The sequence below is a fragment of the Chrysemys picta genome, chromosome 4 (genome assembly GCF_011386835.1).
Source record: "Chrysemys picta bellii isolate R12L10 chromosome 4, ASM1138683v2, whole genome shotgun sequence".
NCBI classification, from domain to species: domain Eukaryota; kingdom Metazoa; phylum Chordata; order Testudines; family Emydidae; genus Chrysemys; species Chrysemys picta.
The window spans coordinates 69,915,065-69,941,109 of NC_088794.1; the positions used below are offsets into that span (position 1 = coordinate 69,915,065).

Sequence of the window (26,045 nt, forward strand, 5' to 3'; positions counted from 1 at the left end):
TCCAAACCACTATTAATGGCCCACACTTTGCATAATTACAATAGGACTTCAGAGTTATACTTCAAATTTCTAGCTTCAGATACAAGAATGATACATACATACATACATACAAATAGGATGAACACACTCAGTAGATTATAAGCTTTGTAATAATACCTTACAAGAGATCTTTTGCATAAAGCATATTCCAGTTACATTATATTCACAATCATAAGCATAAGAACATAAGAATGGCCATACTGGGTCAGACCAAAGGTCCATCCAGCCCAGTATTCTGTCTACAGAGAGTGACCAATGCCAGGTGTCCCAGAGGGAGTAAACCTAATGATCAAATGATCTCTCTCCTGCCATCCATCTCCACCCTCTGACAAACAGAGCCTAGGGACACCATTCCTTACCCATCCTGGCTAATAGCCATTAATGGACTTAACCTCCATGAATTTATCTAGTTCTCTTTTAAACCCTGTTATAGTCCTAGCCTTCACAACCTCCTCAGGCAAGGAGCTCCACAGGTTGACTGTGCACTGTGTGAAGAAGAACTTCTTTTTATTTGTTTTAAACCTGCTGCCCATTAATTTCATTTGGTGGCCTCTAGTTCTTATATTATGGGAACAAGTAAATAACTTTTCGTTATTCACTTTCTCCACACCACTCATGATTTTATATACCTCTATCAGATCCCCCCTTAGTATCCTCTTTTCCAAGCTGAAAAGTCCTAACCTCTTTAATCTCTCCTCATATGGGACCCGTTACAAACTCTTAATCATTTTAGTTGCCCTTCTCTGACCCTTTTCTAATGCCAGTATATCTTTTTTGAGATGAGGAAACCACATCTGTACACAGTATTCAAGATGTGGGCGTACCATGGATTTATATAAGGGCAATAACATATTCTCCATCTTTTTTTATCCCCTTTTTAATGATTCCTAACATCCTGTTTGCTTTTTTGACTGCCTCTGCACACTGCGTGCACGTCTTCAGAGAACCATGATGACTCCAAGATCTCTTTCCTGATTAGTTGTGGCTACATTAGCCCCCATCATATTGTATGTATAGTTGGAGTTATTTTTTCCAATATGTACTACTTTACATTTATCCACATTAAATTTCATTTGCCATTTTGTTGCCCAATCACTTAGTTTTGTGAGATCTTTTTGAAGTTCTTCACAGTCTCCTTTGGTCTTAACTATCTTGAGCAGTTTAGTATCATCTGAAAACTTTGCCACCTCACTGTTTATCCCTTTCTCCGGATCATTTATGAATAAGTTGAATAGGACTGGTCCTAGGACTGACCCTTAGGGAACACCACTAGTTACCCCCTTCATTCTGAAAATTTACCATTTATTCCTACCCTTTGTTCCCTGTCTTTTAACCAGTTCTCAATCCAGGAAAGGATCTTCCCTCTTATCCCATGACAACTTAATTTACATAAGAGCCTTTGGTGAGGGACCTTGTCAAAGGCTTTCTGGAAATTTAAGTACACTATGTCCACTGGATCCCCCTTGTCCACATGTTTGTTGACTCCTTCAAAGAACTCTAATAGATTAGTAAGACATGATTTCCTTTTACAGAAACCATGTTGACTTTTGCCAAACAATTCATGTTCTTCTATGTGTCTGACAATTTTATTCTTTACTATTGTTTCAACGAACTGCCCAGTACTGACGTTAGACTTACCGGTCTGTAATTGCCGGGATCATCTCTAGACCCCTTTTTAAATATTGGCGTTACATTAGCTATCTTCCAGTCACTGGGTACAGAAGCTGATTTAAAGGACAGGTTACAAACCATAGTTAACAGTTCCGCAATTTCACCTTTGAGTTCTTTCAGAACTCTTGGGTGAATGCCATCTGGTCCCGGTGACTTGATACTGTTAAGTTTATCAATTAATTCCAAAACCTCCTCTAGTGACACTTCCTCAGATTTGTCACCTACAAAGGACGGCTCAGGTTTGGGAATCTACCTAACATCCTCAGCCATGAAGACTGAAGCAAGAATTCATTTAGTTTCTCCGCAATGACTTTATCGTCTTTAAGTTCTCCTTTTGTATCTCAATTGTCCAGGGGCACCAGTGGTTGTTTAGCAGGCTTCCTGCTTCTGATATACTTAAACATTTTGTTATTATTTCCATAAAACATATGGAGTGCAATGTCACAATCAGTACTTGATGTTTCAGAGAAAAGGGAAACATAATGTATCTAGGATGAAATAATTGCGTTTTACTAGACTCCCTAGCTATCATCATGCTCAACTAGTGAGACAGAATGTTATCCTAGAAGGTCTCTAAGGTAACAGCCTTACCAAATCCTACTCATTGTTCTAATTGCATGGCCTGTTCTGATACAAAAAGTAAATTAAAATTCACATCATGATAACCTACCACTGAATCAATGAATTACTTATCAAAAGGTTGTCTTGTGTGCGGTAAGGATCACAGTGGAATCTGTGCCATACTTACCAGTGAGTCATGGTCTGACTAATTTCTATCTTTGACCCAGGCGTCTGATTCAGCATTGTCACTCAAAAAGACAGGCATGCCCAACAAACATTGCTCAGGTTTAAGGTCACTAGAAAAACATTAACATAAATGTTTATAGGAAAATCAGATGCACAGAAATCATGCAATAAATGCCAACTCCACAATTTTGAGTACGGAGAGAGAGAAAAAAAAAACATTACTGGCTAATACAAAGATGTAATGAAATAGCCACAAGAGAATTCAAAAGAATACTGACAACCAGTTAGGGCCCCAATATGTACGTTCCTTTAAAGAGGGTCAATCAAATGTAGCATTCTTTTATTATAAATATCTTTAAAAATACTATTGGGATAGACTGTGACTCTGAGTATTTGCCTGCAAAAGAACATCCCGGGCCCCCTTTCACAGGCTACCTGGATTTTGGATCCAGGTGCATAGCAGGTAGGTCACCCTGGACCTCTAGAGCAGGTGGGCTGGGAGAGGTGGATCTCTGACTCCATTCAGCATGCTGACCAGCATACTTAAGTTAATGTGGGGAGTGTTGCAACTTGTTGCTTGCATAAGCAATAAATTACTATCTGAATCTCTGCAAGGGGGAAGCAGAGTGAATTGTGCCTCTGAAGCATGTCTCTGAGACACAATGCCTCCCTGGATTACTCCTAACTGGTGGTTTACACACATTCAGAGCTGTGCCTAAATACACAATCTATTTCTTAGTAGATTTAAAAAACATTGTTTGAGTTCCTAGTGATGTCAACATAATTTATTATGTTTGTCTTGCTAGGCATAGAGTCAAGCTTACCCTGGTACAGCTTCACAGAAATCAATAGAGTTATGGATGAATTTAGCCTTTTAACTTAAGCATGTGTCCCCAAACTCAATTACACATGCACACACAGAAACTAAGGTACTGGATCTACTCTCCTTAAGTAATTTTTTTTTATATAAATCATACTGTTCAGCCCTAAAAGCTACAGCACATCCACTATATGAGCAATCATTGTATTCTTGAAAAGCTGGCCCAATTTTCAAACTAATACATACACAGAATACAAACAGAGCAAGTAGCACAGCCTCCCTTAAATATATGATTAAGAAGCTAGCACATCTGAACTGACACTTATAAATAATCTATAATTAATAAATAATAATCCTAAACAAATGCTAATCAGGTTTTTCTCTCTCCCTCTTTCTAGAGATTGCAGAGAAGTCCAGTTAACACAGCAGTTAAAAATAATATAGCCTCATATAAAGGGCCCTTGTATCAAAAGAACTGAATTCCTATCAGACAATACATTAATATTGTACTTAAATAAGCTACAAGAAAATGTTATGTTTCTAAATCAGCAGAAATATAAACAAAGTGTAAGGAAGGACCTGAAATCACCTCTTATGTTCCTCACGTGAATTCATGATAACATAGTTGATGCAAAACCTCTCTTAACTAGAGATACCTGTTTTCCTGAGCAGCTAGGAATAAGATGCGGCTACAAACATTTATACTGGTACCACTATTTTGTAATGCAATATTAGTACTGTACTGCATGTCTCATCTCTAAAAACCAAGCCCAAATTAACTTTAAATATACTCACTCTCTACAGTGAATGCAGGGATTAATTCTGCTCTGACATCAGTGTAAATCCAGACTAATTCCATTAGCAGAACAGGAGTCCCCCATAGGTATCTCGGATGACTCAGGAGGAGGCCTTTAGGGTGAACGTGTTGGAGAAGGAGCTGTGCCTCCTTTTCAAAGGGTGTAGCAAATGTTATCTGCTGCACTGACACTTTCATTTACAAAAAGTGCTTTATTTTTAAACTTTGCTACAAACAAGCCTCCTGAATTGTTCCAAAGAACAAGGTGTTACTCAAATACAAGAAACAAAGCTTACAAGAATGATAGTGTGTAACAAGGCATCAACATACAGGAGAGAGAACAAGGCCTATTCCCAGTGCTAACAAAATCTCTTTTATCATTTTAGAAAGAATGCCAAGGGCAGCTCGAACATGTTAAATTGATGCAATCCAGAACAATATGTCAGAAAGAAAAAGTCTATCATTGTGCAATGTCTTTGATCTCCTACACAGTATAGGTCAAATCTTAAAATCCTTACTCAGTTTTTAGTCAATTTTATTCAGGAAAAATTCCCATTGCAATAAATGGGAATTTTGGCAAAGACCTTGGATTTGACCCTTTGTGTCTCTCTTTTATACTCTTTGGTATAAAAGGCATCAGCTTTGGAAATGGTCTGTTTTTAGCAAAAACCCACAAACAAGGGTCTAGTGGCACATTACCTAAATGGTATTTTAATGTGGTGGTGCTGGCAACTCTTTTCAACAGCAAACAGTATTTGAATAGCTAGCAGTGCTGGGAGTTCTTTCCATGTGGGCTATACTAAAATATCATTCCGTACATATTATATGTTACAAGTATCATCAGCTCAGCATTTTGCAAAATGATACACATCTACACTGATAATCTTATCAATTACAGTTCCAAAAAGGAATATTCTAAATTGTGGTAGTTGGACATAGGGAGAACCTATAGTATTTTTAAACTGCTAGACATTTAGGTAGTATTTTAAATAAAGGGAAAACAAGATGCTGAAGAAGCCTCCCAAGGGCGGAGTGGCAAAATACCAAACACTGGAATTCCTGAAAAACTGATCTAATTCAGCATTTCAGCTGTAACAACTACTATGCACTTGTTTTCACTGTAGTGTACTGCTTACGTCTTCTATAGCCTCAGGGCCAGATGTGTCCATTATTACATATGTGGCTGCACAAGAAGAGGAAAATGCTCTGGATACCTGCTTAACTTGCACACATAGAGACGTGCCAAGGACCACCCCAGTCTTTATATTCAAGAGAAGAGGTTCTTCATGAGCATGCAGCTATGATATACTGCATACTCCAAAATCCCCTGAAATCACTGGAGTTATAGTGGTGTAAAATTGAAGTAACACAGTGATTAATTTTATTATTATTTATTATTTGTATTATACTGGTATATAGTGGTCTCAACCTGGTGGGGAGTCCTATGCACTAGCTACTGTACAGACATAAAGTAACAGTCACTGCCACGAAGAGCTGACAGTCTTGAAGACTGTAACAGCTGGGTGTAATGAACAAGCAGAGTGAATGGGATAACTATAATAATAAGATGGTTTACACAGACTGGGTATGTGTACAATTTGTAGGTGTAATAAGATGATCAGAAGCAGTAAAGACAGAACCAGGCCCTAGATTTACTGTTCACTAGACAAGTTTTTTGCATTTCATTCCATTTCGACATTGAAATTCAACTGGTCAATTTCACATTATATTTTTCCGCACTTTTTGGTTCTTGGGCACAAGTTTGGTGATCTATTCCATTGGTTTTCCTGTCCTCTCCAGAAATATGAGTAAAATCCAGGACCTCTGGAAGTCATTGGGAGTTTTGTCACTTACTTCAATGAGCCAGGATTTCACTTCTATGTTTATAATCAAAACAGCCATAACAAAAACAGAACACAAAATTGTTTTTGTTGTTTTGTTTTGTTTGGGGTTTGGGGTTTTTTTTTAAAGAATTGCATTAAAACCTTCCTATTTCTATTTGGTTTTGTAAACTCCCAATTTGGAAAACTCATGTTTTGTGCCCAAGATACTGTAACAGAGATGGGATGACTTTTTGGGAGCTGGCACTAGATCCCAGATCATCTCAGAAAAAAATCTTTCCCATCAATCAATAAGATGATTTGGGCAATGGACCATGGTCCTCAGCGCTTACAGTATCTCATATAAGCATTAGTCTTTAAAACGAAGTGAAGTGATCACAGACATCCAACTTGACAATGGCCTTGAAAATGGATGTTTACTATACACGTGTCTGTTACAGTTTTTACTTGTCAGCATGATTCATTTACAGAACACTACAAATTTGCCAACTCCAGGCTCTCCAATATCCTAACTCATAATTAAGAAAACCTCTTTGAGTAGCAAACCACAGGGCACTCTGTAGTTTGAAGACAGACTGTAGAAAAATTAAAGGCCTGACTATGATATATTTAGACATGCTGCCTGCATATGTGCCCCACCTACAGTTTTCATGGCTTGATGGTGTTCTGCTCTCTTGCCAAGTATTTGATAATGCTGAAGTTTCGCAGTTATCCCTATAACCTTGCTGAGAAGGCCACATCATCTCCTAAGATTTTGTTATAAAACTGCACCACTCCTAAAGAGATTCTTGCTTCTTAACAGAACATGCTTGGAAGCTTTTAATCAGTCACAGATACCCAGGAGGGTATACATAAAGGTTCTGACCATAATCAAGAACTCCATGCAGATTAATCAGTGTGGTAAATTAATTAAATTTTGATATTACACTTATGTTCATGAGTAACCCATATGCTCCTTTAAAATGTCTGTTTTCAAACTGAAGCCGGAAATTATCACCATTTACACTAGCAAGATAAAATGTGACAGCTGTTCTGGCTGAGAAAAGACTACAATTAGTTCCTTACCCTACATTTATTCTTCATCTATAGATCTGTGTGTTACTGTTACATTACAAATGCAAAAACAAACTTTCCAAGGGTTGCACAGTAAGGTCCAGATTACAACTGGGGAAAAGGGCACCAGCAGACCTTTCCTCCTTGCTTACTTACTAGGGGCCAGCAACAATCAGTGGGAATTACAAGCACTCCACTAATATAGCGTTGACAGTTGTACATGGATCCCCACAGGAACTGAGGAGGAATAGGATGAAACCAGGCACAGATTTAAAAATTTTATTAAGATGATGTTAAAAAAAATTAGTGAACAGAGTTTGAGCATAGAAGTTTCTGGTTATTAGGGAATAACATAAAGATTATCGAGGGTGCAAAGTTTGGTTTAAGATAAGGTGGCATGAGGAATACATAATCTGCAATATCCCCGATTGGGGGTAAAAGGAATCTAGCCCTAATATAACTGAGCGTGAAGATGAACTCAATGGCCCAAATTTTGCTCTCAGTGACAATCAGGATACAGACACCCCAAGGTGAGAACAGAAGGTTTAAACTCTAAAAACAAGCAGTTAAACCAACTGATTGTGTACTGTGTTATGCTACTATAAAAGTATATCAAGTAAAAAATTTTCTGAACACTTGTAATGTTCTGAACTTAATAGTCATTATGAGATATGTATATATGTTATGGATATGAATGTATGTATACATCAGTGGTTCTAAATCCGCAGCCCAATCAGCACACAGTTGCAGCCCATGTGACATCCTCAGGGCCATACAGATTGTATATATAATGTGTGGATGTGGTCCACATTACACAGAGAGCTGCATATCTGGCCCACAATGGTAAATAGGTTGAGAGCCACTAGTATGTATTATATATAGATTGTAACTGATATAATTGTAATTGTGGTGCAGCTTCATCATCACCTCACAATAGGGCAATCAAGCAAGGAGAGGCTACCTCCCAAGGGTAAGGAATAGCTTCCATACCAGGAGAGACTAAAAAGATTAGAGCTGTTCGTCTTAGAAAAGAGAGGATTATGGGGAAATATGATAGAGGTCTATAAAATCATGAATTGTGAGAAAAAAGTGAATAGAGAAGTATTATTTACCCTTTCACACAATAAAAAAACAGGGGTCACCCGATGAAATTAATACAAACAAAAGGAAGTACTTTTTCACACAACACAAACAAACCTCATTGCCAAGGGATGTTGTAGTGACCAAAAGTATAACTGGGCTCAAAAAAGAACTAGATAAGTTCATGGAGGATAGGTCCATCAATGGCTATTAGCCAAGATGGCCAGTGACGCAACCCCGTGCTCAGGGTGACTGCCAGAAGCCAGGAGCAGAAGGCAGAATTGGATCACTCCATAATTGCCTTGTTTTCTACACGCTCTCTGAAGCTCTGGTGCAAGCCACTGTCAGAGACAGGATACCAGGCCAGATGGACCATAGTCTGACCCCAGTATGGTAGCTCTTATGTTCTTTACCAGATGAAACTGACTCCCAGCACCTAGCTATTGTACAGCTCAAGAAAGAGCAACAAGAAAGCATCAAAGCACATGGAGAGAGCTTGAAACTGAAAAGAAAACCCCAGTCTTCGAAAACTAAGCAAGGAGGGAGTTTTCCCCTTTGAATATTTACAGTGACTGAAGGGGAAAAAAACTGCAAACCATTTTAAAATGGAAGGGGTTTGAACTGAAAATTATCCAGAAACTGAGGGACAGCCTTGAGGAGTGAAACTGTCTGTGGAACACTGGATCCCCCCTGTAGTGAGGGGGTTTTGCTGGGAAATTGTTTAAAAGCAATAGATAACTTATATTAGAAATGGGATTTTATCTAATATGGAAGTGTAAAGTCACTATGTTTATTTTCTGTGTAACTTGTGTATGCTTGTTTTCTTATTATTTCATCTTTGAATGTGTTTTTTCTATTAAATAAATGTTTGTTTATTTATACCCCGAGCAGGTCTCTGGTGTGAAATCTGTGTGTACTGTGTATGCCCAAGGGAACAGATAACTGGGAGATTGGTTTCTTACCTTCGGAGTGACGAACCACAGGGGAACAGTCCAAGTGTCTGGTAATTAAGAACCTGGTGAGGATTGATTTGGAAACACACAGGACTGGGAGAGCTGTTGGTGTCACCCTGAAAAGAGTAACTAGGCTGGTGAAAGCCAGGGTGAAACCTTATGCTTATGAGCTGGCTACTTGTGGCAGGGATCTGAACGATAGCCACATGGCACAAAGATACCCCGAAGCTACAGAGTAGGTGGGGACAGAGCTCCTGACCAGTTTGGGTGATCCCCAAAACATCACAGTCATCCCAAAGTAAATCCAGAATAACGCCACTAAAGTCACTGAAGTTAGGCTGGATTACACCAATGTAAAAGAGAGCAGAATTTGTTCCTAAATATGCAGGCTTAGGCACCACCCAGGGCACTTCATCTTGGGAGTGAGAGGAGATGTTTCTGCTACCCGCTCTTGAGAAACACACACACCGCTGCAGGGTTACCTCCCAAAACTTATATAGAAGCCAGCCCCATCCATCTTAAGTATTTTGCAGCATCTCTGAGCATGATATCTAAATACCCACATTACAATCAGCAACACCACAAGTGGCACTAACCTGAACTCTTTGCTAGCAGCTTCAGCAGAGACCCACAACTGAGAAGGGGATATGGTAACTGGAGTACACTCTCACCCCTCCAGGTCGTTCAGTGCCGAAGCTATGCAAGGAAGGTCATGCTGTCACTCCTCACATTAAGCCTATTCTGTGGATTCTGACAATCACTAGACTTAAATTCATTTAAAAGTAAAATTAAAAAAAAATCCAGCTGAATGGAAGGGAAGGGTTAAAAAAAAACACAAAGAAGTCAAACCTCAAAGTCTGACTATTGTGTGCACATCTGAAGAGATAACACACTAGAAATTCAGTAGCAATTAAACACAAGAAGCAGAAGTTAGAATTGCAGAACCTATTTCTATAGCTCAGTATTCACAGTATATGAATGGTATGATGGAGCCACGCTCAGGAAAATGAGCCTGTGTAATCCATTCACACTTTTTGGCAGATTTCTGAAATGTAATATATTACTAAGGATCATAATAAGAAGGGCTCAAGTGCTCTAGCATCTCTGTTCATAGTAATTTCTACACACTTTTGAAAATTATGAAAGAGGTAAATGTTGCCTCAATCTCAACCCAGGGAGCAAAAGGCCTAAAAGCAGACCTACTTCAGCTCTGATGTTCCACGTGTGTGTGGATCCATTGGCATCCTTCTCCACACATTCAACAAGGACAAGGGAGCAGCCAATGTGACAACACAGTAGTGAAATTAGTGCTCCACAGCCTGGTAAAAGAGGACTCATAAAGTCCGCTTACACAGGCTTTTCCCGGGCGGAGGGACCTTAAAAATCAAAAAGTTACTAGAGCACTTTGTACAGAAAATTCAGTGTACCAAGATAGATCTCAAATGTGATATTCTGTGGGTAAGAAAAAGGTAGTTTCAGAAATGATGAATTCAAGTTCTCTTGTTAGAAATAATGCCTGGGGTAAGTGAGGAGGGAAGGTCTGATCTAGTTCAGGATCTTCCCTCAAGATCCCACCTGCAAGATCTACACTACATTATAAAATTGTATCATGTTCAAACACAATTGTGAAGAGTTGAGTTAGATAACACAATGCTAACCATTACTGACTCACTAGTCAGTGTAACAGGATGGTTTGCCCCATCAGCTTGAGAGCCTGAAGCTAAGCCAACCACTGGATGAACCCCACATGAGAGGAATCAGGTGATTCCTGTATAAAAGGAATCAGGTTTAGCTACTGACAGGAGGAAAGTTAGACAGGGAATAAGAAGGGGGAAGCCCACAGCAGGAAAAGCAAGCTCTCCAGGGAGGCTTAGGAGAGACTCAGGGAAGGGACTGGGCAACTCAGAGAGAAATAAAGAGGTGAGGTGAGTGGCCTAGGGGAAACCTCAACATGAGTCAAAAAGCTGACCCTAGAAGTGTAGAACAGGACCTTAGGCTAGAACCTAGAGTAGAGAATTGGACTAGGTTACCCTACTAGCCCTGAGAACAGGGTATACAAGCCTGTCACAATGGTTGTTAAGCCTAGCAAGGAGGCTGTGGGTTGAACTGAGGGCTCTCTGAGGAAGAGCCCCAGAGAGGCAGAAGGATTTTTGTTTCAGTTAAAAACAGTTTTGGATTCACAGTTTGGACAGCTGTGACCCAGGAAGGGTAGACTAAAGATTCTGACCTAGCCAGAGCTGCCGAATGAGTTTCCAGACACAGGAAGTGCCACAGCACTGGAGTGACTTTAGATAAGAAGTGTTAGCCTAGTGAGGAGCTGCTATGCCATGCCTAGCCATGAGAGGGGTGCCTAGTGGTAAGTAGACTTGCTTAGGGTCAGCCTATCATAATTAAACCTTGGTGATATGAGAGAGTTAATTTGGACAAGCCTCAAAGCTGTTTGGAAGCAAGTGTAAACAACTATATTATGGTCAAAACTGTCAGTACTCCATTGCCTTAATATAAGCTATATAATGTTAACATTAAGCTTAATATTTAACTTTGTTCAAATGCATGTGTATATGTCAATTATAAGACCTTTCAATTAAATACACTAAAACTAGTATTTTAAACATCCAATATCATTTAATAATGATTTTAGGATATTAATGACCTATTTACATTTAGAACTGCTGTAAAGTGCCAAAAATTAAGAGTGCTACTGTAGTATGTTGAATTCATCTAATAGTATTCAAGTCCTGATTGATGCTAAAACATTACCCATTGCTGATATAAAATCAAGAATGTGTGTGGCTGAACTGGTGCTGAACACAGTTTAACTGCAACTGTAGATCAAGACATATCTTGTTCACCTCTGCTTCAGAAAACTAGCCCCATAGCTTTCTGAAATACTGCTGAAAATGGTTTGTTCTGGTCTAAATTGTGTCCAGCAGCTGTTTGTCTGCATCCATGCTAACATTCACTATGGGCAATTTTCTTGGTGTAGAACTGGCAAACAAAATGTTCTTTCTTTCTGTGACCAATGTTTAACAAGCTGTAGACTTCTACAAATCTATTCACAAATGGTTGCATATCACTGGGAGTATAGTACACCTAGCAATAGGTCCTTAACCAGTATTTTAAAAAAATAAGTTTCCCTCCATCTTCAATATTATCCCTGACTCACGTTGTTGACTCTTTTGCATATTACTGCCTTACAGGGAAAAACAAATTTGACATTCCAAAGGTGAGATCTTGTTATAATTGCAACAAATATCCAAACAACAATTTTTTTTTCTTCCTTCCCTACATGTATATAGAGGTACAACTGAGAATATCTAATTAGCTTTATCTAGGGCATTAGTGTGTGATGCAATGAAGCCTGCCCAGCAATCACATCACTCCTTTAATTCAGCCTCTTGATAATAAAACTGTTAGTACCAATGTTCATTGAATTGCTATTTATCACAAACAACATAAATCTGTAGAGAAAGCTGCTGTGTCAGAGATAATGTTACTGTTACGTACATCTTTATTTAACAATCAGAACCACTTGCAACTCCTTAGAAGGCTCATTACTTTAATGAAAGATATTCACAAACATATCTTGGGTTGTTTACTAAATATTTGCTGACAACATTTTAGTATAATTTTTAAAAGCATTTTTGGTAGATGCTAATCCTATCCAATCAGCTGAATAAGAGTACATTGCAAGCCTCCTCATCTACACATGTGACACTGTCCTTCCATTGTATGAAGCAGCTGTTCAGTATTTCAGCAAGAAGTGCAAACTTTATACAGCAAGAACAGCCAAGAATGTCTGATGGATGAAATAGGCTCATTTAGAAAAGCTTATCTCAGTGCTTAATCTTTTCTCCAGGGGCAACAGCAACAAACCTCTCCTGCTCCAGTCAAATATTCTGTAGTTAAGGGGTGTTAACTAAAGCCAAGTAGTCTGCATTTACATTGCTTTTCAGAATTTATTGCTAAATATTTGAATTTGTTAGTAGTATGAAAAGATTTGCTCAGAGAGATGTGGAAGCAGCTGCACCCTAGTAAGTTAGAAAAGATTTTTCCTTTAGCTACATGATGAAATATTCTTGGCACCTCTGCAGCTGTGGATGGCTCAAATTTAAATGAAAATGCCATGATTCTGCAGTGTGAGGGGAGCTAAATAGCAGAAGCCACAGAAGGGAATTCAACACTCCCAGGCAACTCTTTGTGGGTGAAATTCACCTCTATTCAAAAAGCCATGGCCAATGTGACATCCACTTCTAAACTGAGGAGTCGAGGGGCCATAAGTGGTGGAATGGGCCCAGCACAAGGCCATTAACAGCACTGCATTTGGGGAAGACTCTGTGAATTAACCAGTGAACTGTCTGCAAACTGTGTAAGTGCGATAGCCACAAAACCCACAACTGATGGCTTTACATTACATAATGAAGTACTTTAGTATGAAGATTATGTTGCTAATGCAGATGTTAACTGTACTGGTATTCTGCCCCTGGAGCATGCTGCTGTTTGCTAAGCCAAATCAGAATTGAAAAGTGCCGGGGACACAAGATGCATTTTTCTTTAGATTAACTGGATTTATAGAATAGAATCATAAGTGAGACATGTAAATCATAGTATGCTACATCCATATTATATTATATAGGTAAACAAATTGCTTAACAATTTTGGCTTATTCTAAATTCAGAGTGCATTTTGATTTAACTACTATTTCTATTACTGTTCTCAACATGTTTAGCTAGACTGCGAAAGACAACTGCATATGATAGCATCTTGCACTACAAATATCAAAACAGATTTTCAAATGGTGTAATTTGGTCTAGTTCTATGGAAGTCAATGGAGTTAAACAGACTTACTTCGAAGTAACTATACCAATTTACACCAGGTAAGACTCCAGCCTTAAATGTTTACAATGGCTTTGTATTTAAAATAAAAAGGCACAAAAGAGTTGCTTTTCAGCACTGTGGAGTGATGGGCACGTCGGATGTACTGTATGTATGAGTCAGCTGCATAGCTCAGTCTATATTTGGTAAGAGTAAGCTGCAGAAAAGATTCCCCTCCCTTTTCTCTGGAGGAAGCTGCCACTTGAGAGTGTTCATTAGATACTGAACTGCTTTACTTCAGTGTTGTATAACAGACCTCTAATGGTTTAATGTGAAAGTTTAGACCCAGATTGGCTGGGGAGCCTTCAAAGTATGTAATAGCAAGCCTTTCAAACCTCTGGAAATTCTCATCACACATGCCCATACCCTCACCTCCCACCACACACATTCAAAAACATTCTCCTTCTGAAAATGCTCTAATATATTTTCTCCATCTTGAGATGTATTCAGATTCCCACCCCCAACAGGGGGAACAATACAACACCATCAAGCTGACAGCATTCCACCCTTCAGCTTCACTTAGATATCTGTCAATCACTCATAACCTTAAAGTGCTATTTAAATAGTAGAAATCTCCCAGAAAAGGCTGGCGGCCTTTTGGGGGCTCTGATGGAAAAGTCAAATGTGAATTTTTTTTTTCTTTCCTCTTCCCTCCTCTGCTCACTAGTCTATAATGAATTACTAGAGGGTTTGAAAAATCCACATTTCTGGACTAGCATGGGGACTAATGCTATTGAGCTCTGCAGCATCTAAGCTTTTATTATTTTATTTTTTTAAAGTTTCTAGCCCTTATGGTTGCAAAGAACCATCCAAATTTGAATCACTTGCACACCAAAACTGACAGCTCCAATGTGTTTCTGCTGCTGCCTGGTCTCATTAATTTTAACTGCTGCACTTCTGAACTCTCTGCGTACTAGTGAAATGGCTAAGCATCAGATCAATTTTGCTATGCTGATCACTGGGAAAACTATAAACTCTACCCACCAGCATGGGACCTGGAGACAAACATTTTTATTTTATTTTTTTTATTGTGGCTAGTATGTGTCAGGTACATTTTTCAAGCCCTGAAAAGAAGCACACTGAATTTCAAAGCCTAGGTTCAATAGGCACTTGAATGAATGAACTGTCCACAAGCAGATCACATTTTATACAGATTTCTTAATTATTAGAAATTGTGCAATTAATGTTATTTTGCTGATTCTTCATAGCAAATATACAATTATTCAATATTCAGAAATCACTATTCAACCTAACTCGCATAGTGTGGTTTCTGTTCCTTCATTGGATGACTTAATGTTTGCAAAGTATTCTTCTACATCCTCTCAAGACAAATTCCTTTTCATTACAAAATAAATTTTGTTTCTTGATTAAACAAATCTGGCTATGGGTCTGTAATTTGCTTTCAGAGAACATTCATACAAACAAAACTTTGATCAAATGGATGTTCATGAAAGTCAAATGAAAATGTATGTACAAACATGTCACCTAACTAAAGTTATGTGGCAATTAATAAACCCAAATTAACAATCGCTAGGTTAGACAAACTAAGGTCTATTTCTGCTCGCCTCACACATGAGGATAAGATTACATCATGGAGGTCATGGAAGTCGTGGATTCGGTGACTTCCAGATACCTCTGTGACAATTTCCACCTCAGCCCCGGGGCAGCAGGGTTACAGCTGTCAGCCAGCCAGGGAAGCTACCAGCCACCAAGGGCAGCTCCTGCAGCTCCCACCCACTGTGGGCAGTGGGTGCTACACCTCCCTGCAGCAGGGCTTGGGCTCTCACTCCCCCTCCCCTACCTTAGGCATCAGTCATCCCTTCTCAAACCCTCCCCTTATTTTTAGTACAAGTTACAGACAGGTCGGGGGCTTCCGTAAATTTTTGTTTGTTTTGCCTGCAAACTGTCTGTGACTCTTACTAAATATAACCATGACAAAATCTTAACCTTACACATGAGTTCTGCCACTGAAGTCAGTGGGACTGCTTGCATGTGTAAAGCAAGCATAATTTGGCCCACTTACTGATGAGCTACAATACTTAAAAATTATCAATCATCACATGCACATAAAGCTAACAAAAAGCACACATAGAATGCTTTAAGTCTGGAAATGAATCATTAACTTATAAACATTTTGCATATTAGAAATATGCACTATGCACTGTACAACATCTTGGTAAAAGGGCATATCCTATCAATACATAATTTCCCTATGCAAAGTGGTTATAAAATTGTAACATTCAGTGCAGGGCTCTCTTGGATCTGGTATATGTGTATTGTATTTGATTAAATTATAGAACTATAATATTACTGTAAGTCCCATTAAAATGAATGATGGTGCTAACCATAATATTATATACCATGTAATTTAGTGTAATTATGAACAGCTTAAAAGCAATTACGGTGTATATTCTATAGCTTTTCAAGTGTAAATAAATGCTGGTTTTTAAATTTTTTAAAACAATTCTAATTAGTCCACAGTTTGGGCTTACATTATGCTTAAATGTATTTTTATAGATTAAGACTTTTTTTTAGTTGAAGGAAAAGATTTAAACATCCTAAACTGTTCACCGCATTCCTTCTCTTAACCTTTCCTTTTCACACTCCCCCTCCTGGACTAACAATCCAATCGTAATGTAATCAATAGAAGTTTTCCCCAAATAAGAATGGCAATGGCTCTAAGTTTATCTGTCTAATGTATTCAAAACTGGGGTTATTTTATGTTTTTGTTTTATGTTTGTATTTTATGTTACAAACAAATCCTATGGAACTAAATGCTAGTTTCCCCTGATTACTTCCAACAAAAATCCTAAAGAGAATGACCATATAAAAGATAAATATTGACATTTGGGCACAGTATTATGGTTTTGAAAATCCATTTTAATACCTTTTAATTGTTAAGGCTGTTCCAAGGTTGTAAGAGCCACTACATATGCTAGAATATACAATGTATTTTTTTCCTGTAAAAGAAACTCTGAAATAAAAATGACTAACAAGTCCCTTGAACTCATACATCACTATATATTTAACCCCGATTTTAGGTCCTGGTTCAGCAAAGCACATGCTTAAAGTTAATCTAAGTGTGCTTTTAAGAGCTCTGATGAACAGAGATGGACTAAAACCTAGGCCTAAAGTTTAAGCAGGTGCTTAACTGCTTTGCTGAACTGGGGTCTTGGTAATTAAGGCCAAACTTTTCAAACATGGGTGTCGAAGTTTAGTGTGCAATCCATTTTACACCTGAGTTAGCACAAGCTGTTCCTCACTACACCACATAAAGCAAGAGAGCATATGGTTTAGGCCCCACTCCTGCAATATGTTCCACAAGGATAGTCCCTGCACTGATACATACATAGCCCATTGCAGGACTGGGCTTTAATCACTGAAAATTGACTACTCTAAATGTGTAAGATGTGCAGCAATAACTATACTCTACAGGCTGGTAAAAGGGTAATTTTCAGTTTATTCTGATTCCCTTTGTTTTTGTAAGGGAACCATTTCACTGTTAGAAAATGCTGGCAATTACATTAATAGGTTTTTCATTTAGATCCAATCTGAACTCAAGCAAAGCGGATGCAACCCTAAACTAAAATAAAATGAAAGAACTGCCTTCCAAATGAACACATCTAATCTCAGGGGAACTCAGTGTTGCCCATTGTCATCATCCCAAGTCTTGTGGGATGTGGTGTTTCTCTTTATTCCCCAACTGCTGGAATCCTGGGATTATGTGAGAATAATCAACCTTCATTTTTTAAAAATACATCAACCACAAGGTTAGAAATTTAATAGAAAAGCTAGAAAATATGGCCTGTGTGCCCTAAAGGCTCTAAGGCAAAGATAAATTAAAAACTCAAAAGGCATTATTTTTTTGGTTTTAAAACTCATGAGATTGTTTAAATCTTGTGATTGTCAGACCTGATTCTTGATTTTGACTGCTTGAGCTTGACAAATCAGGGAACAGTAAGAAAATTATCCTGTCTGCCTTTTTTTCTTCTGATACTGACATCAGACTGTTGGATGTTGATGGGAAATTACAATATGTCTCCATGGAAATCAGGGCCGGCTCCAGCATTTCTGCCGCCCCAAGCACGCGCAAAAAAAAAGCCGCGATTGGTGGCGGCAGTTCAGTGGCAGGTCCTTCGCTCCTAGAGGGAGTGAGGGACCTGCCACCCCCGAATTGCTGCAGGTGCCGCCCCTCTCCCTTGGCTGCCCCAAGCACCTGCTTGTTAAGCTGGTGCCTGGACCCGCCCCTGATGGAAATCAAAGTTTTAAACCAGAGTTAACTGAGAGCATGATCTAATCACTACTGAAGTGAGTGGGAGTCTTTCCACTGACTTCAATGAGCACTGGATTGGGTGCTAAAATGTATTAAAACAATGGGGCCAAATTAGAGTAAATTAGCACAACTCTATTGACTTTAGTGGAACTATACTAATGTCCAACAGAAAAGAATTTGGCTCAATTGCTCTGTGTTATGCACTGTCAGGCGGGATATCCAGGGCTAACTTCTGGCCTGCTCCCTTATCTCCCATGATACCAAAGGCATCATGTAGACACATCTGAGCTAGCTTTGATCTAGTCGGCCTATGTCACCGTCCATGCTGCTACATCTACACTGTTATTCTAGCTAGAAACATCTTCTGATTACAGTGCAGACATACTGTAAAGCCTGGTCTACACTAGAAATTAGATCAGTCTGACATAAACAACAAGGAGTCTGGTGGCACCTTAAAGACTAACAGATTTATTTGGGCATAAGCTTTCGTGGTTGCTCATTGGGGTGTGAAAAATTCACACCCACCGAGCAACGCAATTAAATCAATGCAACACCTGGTATAGACAGGTGGATGGGAGAATTCTCTCATCAACCTAGCTACAGCCTCTTGGGGGGGGGGGAGGGGATTACCTACACCTATGGGAGATCCCCTCCTGTTGTTGTAGATTAGTGTTTTCATTTAAGCACTATAGCAGTGCACCTACCCTGCTACAGCATTTTAAGTGTAGAGAAGTCCTAAGAGTGCTAAAGAGCTAGTACATTCAGACTTAATAAAAGGCAAGGGAGTGACACTTTCCAAATCCAATTAAAAAATTAACCAAGGAAAATAGACTTCACATGTGAACAGAGACATCCAAATCCAGGACTGAATGCCATATAAACTTATTTTTAAACTGTTATTTTTTTGATAACTTTAAATTTAATACACAATCCAGTTCTGGCCAAAAATTGAATGAAGTTTCACCTCATGCAACTTTCCTCATCCTGAAACAATGGTTTTATATGGAAAGTGCTCCATTTGTAACTTATCATAAGCAAGTCTATAATTCAGACATGCTATAGAATTAATAACTTCAACTGGCATTATCCAAACTGCATTTAGACCATGATTCAGCACAGCATGTAAGCATGTGCTTAACTTTAAGCATGTATTTAAATCCTACTGAAGTCATGCTTTAGTGATGTGCTGAACAGATTGATTTAACCCCATGTTTAAAGTTAAGCATGTGCTTAGGTGCTGTGCCAAGTCAGGGAGCAGATTTCCACAATACTTAAATGTGTGTTGAAATGGGGCTACAGATTCATTTTCTCATTAAATGCACTAAAACACTTACCATATGTATTTGCATTTATATAAACCAGTAATATTTAAGTTAGCTGGGTCCAGTTCCAAATTGTAAACTTTCCTATTACAAACAACACTGAAGTTTGTTAAAATATAGTTGTCCTTTTCGCTAGCCAAAATGTTTTTAAGTTGTTCATCTACTTTTGACACACGCAGCTACATGTCAGCTTTTTTATTAACTAAATTCCATCCACAGATAACATGTTTTCTGATTTTAAGGAGTTTTTTCTATGTTGTTTCATAAACATATTTTCTGAACTGTTTCTAAACTATTACAGGCTTGTTTTTCAACACATAAGGGTAATTTTTCAAACATTGTTCAGGTTAATAAATCTTCCCGTTTTAGTTCAAATCTTCTTAGAACAGGATATCCCTTTCAGTTCTTCCATACGTGGACAAGAAATTATTACACCTATCACTTCAGTAATTGAAGTTTATTGTAGTACTGAATACAGAATAGTCTAATTTCATTATTCTAGTGTAAATCCAAATAATTAAACTGAAATAAGTGGAGTTTATCTTGGATTACATGAGATCAGAATATGGCCCAGAATGATGATGAGTTATTAGACTACAATAACAAGTCACAAGTGCACTCAGAGAAAACATTAGCTCCTGTTGTCATTGTTACTTTTCTTTCTTAGATATGAAAAGCCAAATAAGATAACCAGCAATATAAATAAGTGTCCTGAATTCTTCTTAGCATTGTATTAATTATTCGGAGTTCAAACTGTGTGTGTGTGTGTGTATATGTGTGTGTGTGTGTGTGTGTGTATATTTATAAAAATAGTTTATGCAAGCTCTTTTTTCAAAATACAAAAAACTACTAATGGAAAGCAATACATTCTGCAACATGGCACTGAAGTATATACTAGCTTTCTGATGGTCCAGAGCCTTGGGCTATCCTCCACAACAGTGCTACCTTTTATCATTAATTTTTCATGTAAAAAACAAAGGAGAAAGCCAGCTAATATCAGAGAAATATTCCTAGCCAAACCCCACAGTCTCCTGCCTTTTCTTATTAGTTTCAAGTTTCCCAAGTGATGTTTGACATGCCTTTAAATTTAGCAGAATAGTAAGAAATAAAATTCTTCAGTAAAAAACTTCATGCCACACCCATGAATAGGGGACCATTACCCTACCTTTTTTGTGGTAAAACCACAGGAGTGAGGCAAGAAAGTCTAGGAAACTCAGTTTCCTTGAAGCATTCCCCTCAAAGGAGAAGGTTTGGAGTGTGACTTCCAAATCCCAAGAGGAAGCTTCAGCTCCAGATGGACCTGTGATTTTCCTCCCCTTATACTATCTTTGCTTTCCCACTACTCAAGTTCCTGAAGGGTTTGCAGTTGTACAACAGGTGCAAAGGCACATTAACTCCTATGCAAATATGAACCAGCCTTAGAGGAAAATATGCTCCAGTTGCTCACTTTGCTTTACCCCTCCTGACCCACAGACCTTTGCATACAGGACATATAGGGTGTATAGTCGAGGGGTTTTATACTGTCACCCATCACTGTAGTATCTGAATACCTATAACATGGAAAAGCTTCTACATGCTCAGTGGGAAGCTATTAATTATCATGAGTAATTGCATTAGAATACCACCTACAGAATCCAATCAAGGATCAGGGTCCCTTTGTGCTAGGCATTGTAAAAATATATTTTGATCTTAACTCTGAGGAGCCATGAAGAAGACTCTACTATAGGGCCTATTCTGCAGAGCTGTTGCCCCAATCAACCCATACTTTCCGTGACCTCTAATACAGCTTGGATGGCTTGTGTTCCCTTACACTTTTATTACTGAATTGGTGTATATAGGTCAAGATCTGTATTGCAGCACACCTAGGGAAAACATTGAATTATTAATGTTCTGAAGTGGAAGGACAATTTACGTGATCTGAACAAAAAAATCAAAACTGGTCTTATTCCCTGTTTGCTTCTTTATGAAGAAGGCTTGAAAAGGTCTCTGTGTGTTTTGCTCTTTGTTGTTTGTTTATTTGTTTTAAAGAGCGGGCAAGTGGTTTTGCTTAACTTTTCCCTCAGAAGTACTAAGAGTGTGGTTAAACTTACTGAAAAGTCATTGGAGGTCTTAAACTGTCAACATTTACAGGTTTTATCAGAGGTGTGAGTGTGCTGATTTTTTTTTTTTTTTTTTTTTAAATAAAGGCCTTGTATTTGTTCTCAGACAATCAAACAAAAATCAAACTTTTTGAAAGAGTCAGGCCAAAAATCTTTTCCCCTCTCAGGCCTTGCCTATATTCAAAATTACAGTGGTTCAACTAAGGTTTAATGTAGTTAAACTGGTGCAAAACCCTAAGTGGACGCTCTTAATTCAATTTAAACCCGGTTTATAGCAATTCGGTTTAACTTACTTACTTATAATAAAATAATACAAACCAGGTTTAAATTGAATTAAGTGTCCACACCAGGTTTTGCACTTGTTTAACTCAACTGGTTTTTAAATGCATTTTGAAGTTGAAATGGTGCAACTTTTGAATATTGACATGACCTCAGTTTTCAGTTTCCTTATTTGTGGTGTTATAATCCTACTAGCTTTCCAGTTATCCAGAGTTCCAGGGGATCCAAGACCTAAATTTCTAATCTAAAGACAAATGGGGGGGGGAGGGGGAGAGATCTTCCAGGCCTTCATCTGTGATTTTAGCTTTGCAACTCATCTTTATATATTGCCGTGACATTAGAAACACTGCATTTACTCAGATAACAACCATGATGAAAGTACAGACCCCCTACGTAATTTCCTCACTGGTGAACAGCTGTGGCTATTGATTAATAACTTGACATTTAGTACTGTACAAGTACATCCTGAATGTCCTCAACCCAACAGAAGATATAACAAAGCCAATACTTGAGGCAAGAACTGTACTTTTCACTGGTTGAAGAAAATACTTTTGGAGACATCATGACCTCAAACATTACCAGCTTTGATACACTGGTGTGAGATGATTATGCATATGTTTACAAAAAAAAAAGAAGCAGTTTAGATTAACTGTATGTTAACACTTTAAGAAACACTAAAACCCAACTCTAGACAATTGTCTAGGAATCTGATGGTTACAACTTGCTTTGCAAATGTGTGAAAAAATAAAGCAATGAAAGGATTCACCGTAATCCAAATAAATTTTGCCAAAAAAGTTTCTAAAATATGTATATAACAGTTTCCAGTTTCTCATTTGTAACATTTGCTATGTGGTAGGGTCCAGTCATTTTTTTTATATGATCATGGAAACGTAAAACTAGCAGGAAAACTAGCTTCTCCTTACATTCTCTGTTTATGACTAATAAAAAAAAACATAAAGGAGACATACAGGTAAAAATGAATGCAATGGGATTATTCCCAAAACAGTGTGTACTTTGTAAATATTAATCTTTCCTTTTACTCATGAGGAAAACTTCATCTCAGACTACTACAGAAAAACAACTAGTTGGAATATGTTATGAGGTACTTTAGTAGGTCAGTTTTAGGCACAACTTATGAATTTCAGTGTTTAGGCCAGGGGTCAGCAATGTTTGGCACGCGGCTCGCCAGGGTAAGTTTATTTACCTGCTGACGCGGCAGGTTCAGCCAATCGCGGCCCCCACTGGCCGCGGTTTGCCGTCCCAGGCCAATGGGGGCAGCGGGAAGCGGCGTGGGCGAGGGATGTGCTGGCCGCAGCTTCCCGCCGCCCCCATTAGCCCGGGATGGTGAACTGCGGCCAGTGGGGACCGCGATCGGCCGAACCTGCCGCGTTAGCAGGTAAATAAACTGGCCTGGCCCGCCAGGGTGCTTACCCTGGAGAGCCGCATGCCAAACAGTGCCGACCCTGGCTTAGGTAAAGTGGGGGAAAGACAAGTCAGGCAGAACTCCCCACATGGCTCTGATAACGTTCTGCTGATTAGCAGGCTCAAATACCCCACTCCTTCCAGTACCATCAAATGTGAATATGGGCAAATACCCACTGAATATTAGCTTCAGAATACGCAAACTCACTGTGAACCTAATGATAGCTGAACTGTGTACCCAGAAAAGCTGTCACTGCAAATAGCTCCTGGTAGTTAATTTTCCATTTGATGTTGCTCACTATCAATCTCCTTAAAAGCAATACTGTCAAATGCTTGCCTTGAGCGCCAAAATTGATTCAATATACTTTGAATCTGATGGGGAAAGTCCACTAGATTCTCAATAGGTGTTGTGGTGGTGGTTTGTTTGTTTTTAGGCCTAACCCTTGCTGTTTTGGGAATGTTTATGCACTCTGAAGCAACATGAAACTAACAAACTCTGGTTTCAGAATTCTTTTCATATTAATCAGGAATACCGGTGCACAAACAAAGGATCTCATCCTGCACCTACTAAAGTCAGGGGATATTTTCTATTATCTTCAGTAAAAGTAGAAGCAGACCACTGTTCTAAGCGAAAGTTATGCTATTAAACAATGGCATCCATGTTAATTTCAACTGCATTCAAAAAGAGAAAAAAAAAATTGTGGCCAATGTAATATGGCAAAAGCCTCCTTTTTCAAGCTTTTCAGAGGGTATTACAAAAAAAAAATCAAAGGAGTTTTATTTAAAATATAAATATTCCTCCAGAGGTTTATTTGTTTTAATAGAAAGGGGGGAGTGTACACATAAGTACTCCAGGCACCTGGAAATATCAGCTTCAGGATCGCAAATCATTACAGACCAGTGGTTTTCAAACTGGGGTCTGCAGATTATGTCTAAAGGGGTCCGCAAAAGGTGGCTGTTACCATAAAACAGTAGTTTTCAACCTGTGGTCCATGGACCCCAGGGGAGGCGCAAACTATGTCTAAGATTTCCGAAGGGGTCTGCATCGTCATTTGAAATTTTTAGGGATCTGCAAATTAAAAGATGTTGAAAACCACTGTTACAGATTAATCCTGTCCCCAAAATGCATCAGGCTGCAGCCCCACTGCCCATCATTGCTCAAACCAGGGGGCTTCTCTGGGAGTCCACTCATTGGCATGACAAGCTCTATAGAAAGCAGAGCAAAGCACAGAAAGAGGGAAGCAGCAAGCAGCTGCCCTAGGTAGAGTTCTGCACCAGTGCCAGGAGCTGTATACCCTGGGTCTACTGAACCATAGCGTTAGAAGGGACTGCAAGGGTCATCTAGTCTAACCCCCTGCCAAGATGTAGGATTTGTTGTGCCTAAAGCATTGAGCGTGCTACAACCAGGACGGAGAAGGTGTAGTCTGCCACCTCTGAAGAAGGGAAGGATGTGGGGAAGGCTCCAACATAGGGGAGAAGGAGGGAAAGGAGGCAGCTCCCTACTGGGGCGAATGGGCCTTCCAGTGGCCCCTAAACTGCCTAAAGCACCCCCTCCAACACCTTATTCCCCGTCTGTGGGACCCTCTCTGCCCAGGCTGGGGGAATTAGGGTGATCAGATGTCCGATTTTATAGGGACAGTCCCAATATTGGGGCCTTTTCTTATATAGGTGCCTATTACCCCCACCACCTGTCCCCATTTTTCTGCGGATCCCCCGCTGCTGCCGGTCCCCAGAGTCGGCACAAGCACCCGGCAGGGCAGCCACGGCTCCGCGGCTCGCTCTGAACGCCCAGCGCCCCAGCTCCAGCCTCCTCCCACGCCCAGCCACGCTTGCCCGCCGGCGGCACCGTTAGGTCCCTGGCCAGGCACTCCGCCAGCCCAGGGAGGCTCCTAGGCCGCAGCCCGGGGAGGGAGAGATCTGGTCACCCTAGGTGGGGCAGCCAGCGCGCGACAGCCAGCCGGAGCCCGGGGAGACATGGAAGAACGAACAGCAGCGCCCACCCCGCGGCTGCCGGTGTACCGGCGGCACTTACCATCCGTGGCCAGCGACATCTCTATGAGGGTCTCATTGTCCTTCCGCCCCAGCCTGTTCATGGCTGCTCCGCTCACCGGGCCCTGCGCTCGACTGAGACCCAGCCGCCTAAGTGCTGGAGCCAGGCGGGAGCACCCCGCTCCTCTTCTCCCTCTTCCACTCCTCCCTGTCCCCTCCCTTCGCCAGCTGCTCCTGCTGCCGGAGGACGCTGGAACTCCGCGCCCGCCCGGGTTTCGGGTTACTGTGTCAGCTGGGGGGGAGGGGGAGCGGGCTGAGTCAGGGTCTGCGCCGGGGCTGGGCTTAGGTTATCGGGCAGCAGGCTGCATGCGCAGCTCTCACAGCTCCAGCTGGAGCGGCAGCGGCGCCTGTTCCAGGATGTGCCAGCAATGTTGCACGCTGCTGGTGATGGAGCCGGGATGCCCCTCCTTGCACACACGCGGGCTCTTAATCACATCTGCTGTTTCCGCCCAAGAAGCCGGTGTAGCGGCAGAAAACTGCTGGCTTTTTTCTTGGACCAAAATCTCCGTGCCTTGAGAAAACGTGCCCTGAAATGTTAGTACCTAGAAAAGTAAAAGGTGCATGGAGTGGTGCAGAGTTATCGAAATAGATCCGTGTTCACTACAACTGCTCAAAGCGAAACCAAACTAGCCAGTGAACAGGAAAGACAAGTAGCGGGACCACTTCAGGTGATTCTCATTTGAAAGACTCCGAAAAGGGATCATGAGAAGGAGAGCCCTTTCAGCG

The 26,045-nt window shown here is 40.0% G+C and overlaps 1 protein-coding gene across 13 annotated transcripts in view; it reads right to left on the minus strand.

The window, feature by feature from the left end:
- ANO5 (anoctamin 5) overlaps positions 1–25,543 on the minus strand; it is a 101,226-nt gene extending 75,683 nt beyond the window's left edge. For 4 of the 13 annotated variants that reach the window (XM_008166263.4, XM_005300306.4, XM_005300305.4 and 1 more), the window contains exon 1: positions 25,303–25,504. In XM_008166263.4, coding sequence (XP_008164485.1) covers positions 25,303–25,363 — 61 coding nt within the window. In that variant the 5' untranslated portion in view covers positions 25,364–25,504. Of the gene's footprint in view, positions 1–4,072; positions 5,898–25,302 lie in introns of those variants that run through there. The other 9 variants (XM_065592558.1, XM_065592557.1, XM_065592556.1 and 6 more) reach the window with 6 other exon arrangements.
- Positions 25,544–26,045: the final 502 nt, after the last annotated feature.